The 6,000-nt window shown below is 45.5% G+C and overlaps 1 protein-coding gene across 2 annotated transcripts in view; it reads left to right on the top strand.

The window, feature by feature from the left end:
* Positions 1-2,199: 2,199 nt before the first annotated feature.
* The window catches only part of GYG1 (glycogenin 1), a 44,515-nt gene continuing 40,714 nt past the window's right edge, over positions 2,200-6,000 (top strand). For both annotated transcript variants that reach the window (XM_012546501.3, XM_031957793.1), the window contains exon 1: positions 2,200-2,718. In XM_012546501.3, coding sequence (XP_012401955.1) covers positions 2,712-2,718 — 7 coding nt within the window. In that variant the 5' untranslated portion in view covers positions 2,200-2,711. The remainder of the gene's footprint in view (positions 2,719-6,000) is intronic.

Here is a 6,000-nt window from a genome sequence, read left to right as displayed (position 1 = left end):
TTCTTCTTTCATATCACGCCAAAATCTGCTTCCCCATAACGGCTACTTCCCACTGTCAGTCCTGTCCTCAGAAGTTATGCAAGAATAAGTCTTCTTCCTGTCTTACACACCAGCCCTTCAAATAGTTGACTAGCTATCAGGTCTTCCCACTCAGTCTGCATTCCATGCAACTGTTCATTATAGGATAGGATTTCCAGACCCTTCATTATCCTTCTTGAGCACATTTCCCAATTTTTCAAGATATGGGACAGAGTGCCAAATACAATTTTCCATATGTTACAAACTATAATGAGAAGCAAGTATCATCTTCCTTGACCTGGATACTATACCACTATGCTTCCATAAGCCTCCAGAAGTGGTGAATGTAGAATATTGAGTTTTTCATATATATTTGTTTTGGGGTGTGTGTGTGTGTGTGTGTGTGTGTGTGTGTGCGCACATATAGGGAGATATTAGTTTACTGAACTTTTCTCCCTCTTTTTTATTCTTTATGCAATGGAAAATAAAAGTGAATATAAACCAAACATCAATAAAATTTTATTTTAAAAAGTTATATTAGCTTTGTCAAAAGTCAGACCTTAACATTACTAAGTCATAGAATTATAGAACTGGAGGGACCTCCGTGCACATCTATTACACAATGCATATCCAAAAAAGAACCCAATTGTAGCATATTCTACAAGTAATTATTCAGTATCTTGTTAGAAAATCTCCAAGAGGGGAAACCAAACCCTACTGAAGCACTCTACTTTTGAGCAATGCTAATCTATGTGACACTCAGCTGTCAAAGTGATTGTCCTAAAACACAGGTCATTTTCATGGTCATTAAGCTTCCCCAGCTCCTTATTAATATAGGTTTATCTTTTTACTTCTGGGTCTACCTTTTTTTAGAAGTCTGGTGAAACTGTTGAGGTCTAGATTTGGGGTACCTAAATGAAATTAGGGTTTAGTTAAGGTCTAGTGGCAGGTTTGGGGTACAGGGAGTCAAACAGAGCTCCCCTGCAACCCCCTTGGATTTGGCACAAGGATACAGTGTTAAATGAGGTCTAGTAGCAGCCCGCGTTCCCAATAAAAGCATTTATTGGCCCAGAGAGCTAGATTGATAAAAGAGGTTTATTATTGAGTTTAGAAGTAGGAAATAGGTGAAGGTAGAGATAAGGAGGGCACTGGACAGAGGGTCCTCACATGGCTGGCATGTTTGGAATCTCTGCAAAGAGGGGTTCCCAGCGTGGCCCTTTTATACTAGGAGACTTAGCTCGAGGGGTTTTTGGTAGTAGCCCCAAAGTTGGCTCAGATCCAGGTTGGGCTGGGACAGGTCCCGATCTTCTATTGGAATTCAAAGGGACCAGGATTTGTGAGTCAAAGGGTAATTTGCATTAACTAGGGGGGTTGGAAATCAAAGATTGGAATCTTCCCCACATCAAAACCAATGTACCTCTTGTTTAAACAACAAAATTAAATACATAAAATTATAAAGGAAATCAATTATATTGAAATATAAATTATCAAACTTTAAAATGCAAGGTCACAGACGTCAGAACCACTGCTCTAGATCAAATAAAAACTATTCTCTGTGACATTTGGCTCAATGGTATATTAAAACAAAATGAAACCAAATTCTCTAACCAAGGAAATCATTGTGATATGGTGGGAAGATATTTCATTTGATGTAAGAGGTCATGGGTTCCAGTTACTCTCTGCTTCTTACTCTTTTTGTGAACATGGTTCTTTATCTGTGAAATGAGGGTACCGTACTAAAAGGCACTTGATCTTTAAACAATGACAAGGATCTATCTCAGTCTTGGAGAAATGACCCTAAAATATACCTTTGCAAACATTGTTTGCAGGAGTTACTGTGTCGGTTGGATTGAATTTAAATGTTTTTCTTTGTTACAAAACAGGATTGGAGCATATGGTATAAATGTCATATACACAACAATAAAACTTTTTTTTTTCAACGTCTGCTACCCACCCACCTAATGAAGGAGTTGGACTATATGGTTTTACAATCCTCTCCAGCTCCAAATTTGTGATTTTATGAACACTTTGTCATCCTATATGAAAGAGCTAAAAATTATTAGGAAAGTGGAGGTGATGGGAAGAAGGAGGGATTCCCTGGAAAATGGGAATCCTCTGAGGTTCTGTTCCAAAAATCAGCTGGTACACCCTGATTCCCTGGCCCAAGAAGTGCTCTATAATCCTAGCAATGAAAGGAAAGCAGTCTTGAGCTGCAAGGAAGTAATGGGGCTTTGCTCTGCCTCCCTTCCCCCTTCCTGACCCTAAGGCAGACTTGCACAAGTTTAAAACGCTCGGTTTCTCCACCTGGAAACGAGGGGAGGGGGTGAATGAGTGGCAGAACGCTTGTTCACTGTGGGCAAGGAGCAGTTCTCACCTAATCCGAGGGACTGCACGCACGAGTCATTTGACACGCGCTGCCCAGAGGAGACTCAGGGAGACATTTTGGCTAAGCCCCAGCGGAGCTGGCTGCTGCGGTCAGCTGCAGCAGCCCAACTGGCGACCTACCGGCAGGAAGGATGCAGAGCTGAAAGCCAGCGTACGTGCTCCACGTGACCGTGTCGTATAAGACCTAGCTGCCGGCTCTGCCCTCTTCAGCTGCTTCTCTCGGGTGCCCCCTCGCCCCGGTGCCTGGGCTCCCTGCTCTCCACACCTACCGAGTCCCTGCCTCCCCAGCAACCTCCACTGCCGGCACCATGACAGGTAGGTCCGGGGCCAGCTCGGGCGGGGCTCGGGGAAGCTCCCTGGGCCAGCTGGGTCTAGCCCCGGGTCTCTCCTTGCGCGCGGGGCGCTTGGAGAAGCCATGGAGCTACTTGGTCTCCTCCAGCTCTCTCTGCCCTTCCTTCCTTCTTCCTTCTCTCTTTGCTTCCCTTCCCGGCCTTTCGTTTTCTAATTCGCTCTCCGAGAGCGTTGTTCTCAGGGGGCTTACCGGGAGCTCGATAGCCCGGAAAGGGTACGTTGATTGCCGGGGGTGGGGTGGAGAAACTTGAGGTTTGTAGGGGGGGGGGGGGGGCCCAGGCTGTTCTGCTTCGCTTGTCACCCTCCCTCTCTGGGACGGCCTGAGAAGGCGGAGGCTCCCTTCGCTGGTTTTGCCTTTTCCTAGCCAGGTGTCAGCGCACTCTGGAGATCCCATTCCGCACCCCCAGCCAAGGGGGGACTTGACCTCCCCTCTCTTCCTCGGGATCACCCCTTTGCCAGCCGCCTTCTCCTGCGCCCCCCCCCCCCCCCGCCGCTTCCCCTTTAAAGGATTGACAGCTGCAGCAGCTGCTGCTGGGGTGGGGTGAGGGTGGGGAGGGACCTCGCCCCCCATCCCCGACATCCCCTCCTCCCATCCGCGACCCGGACACTGCGGAGTTCCCGGAAGCTTCTTGCCTTTCCCCATCAGGGCCCGCGGGAAGGAATGAAACTAGTTGCTCCGCTGAAAGGAGGCCCCGGGTGCGGCTCACCCGGGCGGGCTAGGCATTGCATCGCCCTTGGCCCGCGCCTATTTTTAGGCCGGCCCTGCAGGGACGCGGGGAACCGGGGCAGTCCGAGTGGGCACGAGGTGTCTGGCTGCCCGTCTGCCCGCTGGGAGCCTGTCCCAAGGACCTGGGACTCCCGCTGACCTGACTCGACTCCAAGAGATCTTGCTTTTGGGAAGCCCACTTGTTGCAAATGGGGCCCCGCAAGATGCTACGTCTGCCCAGAGATGGGGGTTCAAGGACAGAATGGGTGAATGGGGAAATGCAGCAGGTATGGCCTACAGTCCAATCCTGCCACTGATCAGTAATTGTAATAAATGTGATGGTACAGCTACTCTCCGGGAAGGCAGGGACCTCCACCCACAGGTGGACCATTAACCACTGATCCATTAACTGCTTTTTAAAAATATATTTTCATAAGTATTCATATAGTTGGTTTCCTAGCTGTAATCTTATCCCTGTGATCCTGTGCATTTTATCCATTTAAAAACATTACTCGGATAAGAGTCCGCATCAGTGGACTGCTAAAGGATCCGGTGCTAACACAGAAAGGTCAGGGAACCCTCCCCCCCTCTTCCCCCTTCCATTAACATCCTCCTTCCAGAACCTATCCTGAATAAAATTAGAGTCTGGAGTCTTTATTTTGAATCCTGGCTCTGCCATTTGCTTGTGTAACCAAAGCCAAAGTCATTTGATTTGTGTAGGTCTCCTGTTCTTCATCGGCAAAATGGAAGCATTGGATTGGTTGAGCTTTAAAATCCCTTATTGCGGTATATCCTATGATTAATCATCTTCTACTTCTCCCATCATGCTTTCTACCAGAAATATCCACAAGCCCTAGGTCCTTCTCTTCACTCTTCCAGGTTATCCTTTCTCTGATCATTGAGTCACATTTATGTAAGTGACTTTCCTGTATCATTCTTTTGAATAGTTGGACATAACAAATGAACAAATATTGTATCCTAGAGTGTTAAACCTGTAATCCAATCTCTTCCTTTTGAGATTTTGCAACTGAGATCAGCAGAAGGCTCTTCTCAAAGATACTGAAATGTTCTTTGAAAGCAAATAATTGGCAAGTCTGGAAGGACTGGAGATTGAGAAGGGGAGAACCATGCACTAACTCATGGATTTTTAAAACTAGAACTGTAATTTCACTGGTAGAAAGAACCTCAACCAATACTGATTTTAATGCCCCTCAAATGTAGAGTCTTTTGAGAGTTACCTGGGGGCACTGGCAGAGAACAAGTGACTGGTCCAAAATCATAAAGCCTGTATGTATCTGAAGCAAGACTGTTAATCCTGTTTGACTATGAGGTCAGCTATACAACCATTAACTCCATTTCACCTTTCATGGATCACAGGAAGGAAAACAAGGTAGAACAATGACAAAGTACCTGGCACTATCATTTTCTGATAGTAAGGAAAGTGATAAATATGATTGAATGAGAGAGAGACCATCTAATTCCAGCCTTTCATTTAACAAAGGAGAAAACTGCAGGCCAGGGTCACACAGGTAGGAAGCATTGGAACTAGGATCTGAACCCACTTCCTGATTCCTCATTCAACAGACTATCAGATTCCTTCCCCTTTCTTGATAATATGCTCAGAATGGAACTTTATCCCTCCGTTCCTCCCAGGGCTCCTGTTCATCTAGCTATCTCTTGACTTAGCTACTTTCTTTCCCCTCCTTTCTATAGTTTCACAATTATCAACCCTCCTGGTTAAAAATTGGTTAAAGGGATGTGAGGAAACTTATGACTTCCTGGCCCTACAAACACCTCGCTCACTGGTAGGGAGTGCAAGTCAAAGCTAGGCCTTAAGGAGCTTCTGTACTTTGTTTAAATATCTTAGAATTGTTATTAAATAATTTTCCACAGTTCTTTGAAAGGAACTGGCCAGTTTAACATCTAGAAGTTGACAGACTCTACAGGGGCCTTTATATGAGGCATAATAAGTAGCCTAGTAGAATTCTGTCCCCAGAGAATCCTGATAGTCTCTGGGCTTCTATTTCTAAACCCATTGGCGGGGAGGGGGAAATCCTCCGATGTTCTGTCTCCCTTTTGTTTGTTGTTTGTCCTTCGTTCTTTGTTCTCAAAGATGATCATGACATTAGGGAGGCGATGCTATGTGGCATGCAAGTGAGTTGAATTGAACTGAGGGTGAGTTTTGCAAAGTCATCAGCCTTACTTTCTCCTCCAGAGCCATTTGGGTCTAGTGGCAAGATATAGATGAGAATGACTGGAGATGTCCCTAAGGTTGAACTAGTTTTAAGAAAGAAATGTAGCCCTTAAACTCCCAAGATATCTTGCAAGATATCCACCATCAAAGTTTATATTCCTTTGGACAGAGTACTGGCAGGTATACCTACTATATGACCACCTTTTTAGCAGCTAAATAGATTGCACTTTCCTGCAGTCTTTCCAGACTCACTTGTATGTGAGGCTACATGTTTCTATAAAGAAAAATTAAAGAGTGGGATTTACTCTTAAGAGTCGCTTTCTGAAAGAGAATAGTTCATTGTTTT

Source organism: Sarcophilus harrisii, chromosome 3 (genome assembly GCF_902635505.1).
Source record: "Sarcophilus harrisii chromosome 3, mSarHar1.11, whole genome shotgun sequence".
Lineage (NCBI taxonomy): Eukaryota > Metazoa > Chordata > Mammalia > Dasyuromorphia > Dasyuridae > Sarcophilus > Sarcophilus harrisii.
This window is presented reverse-complemented; position numbering and strand designations above follow the sequence as displayed.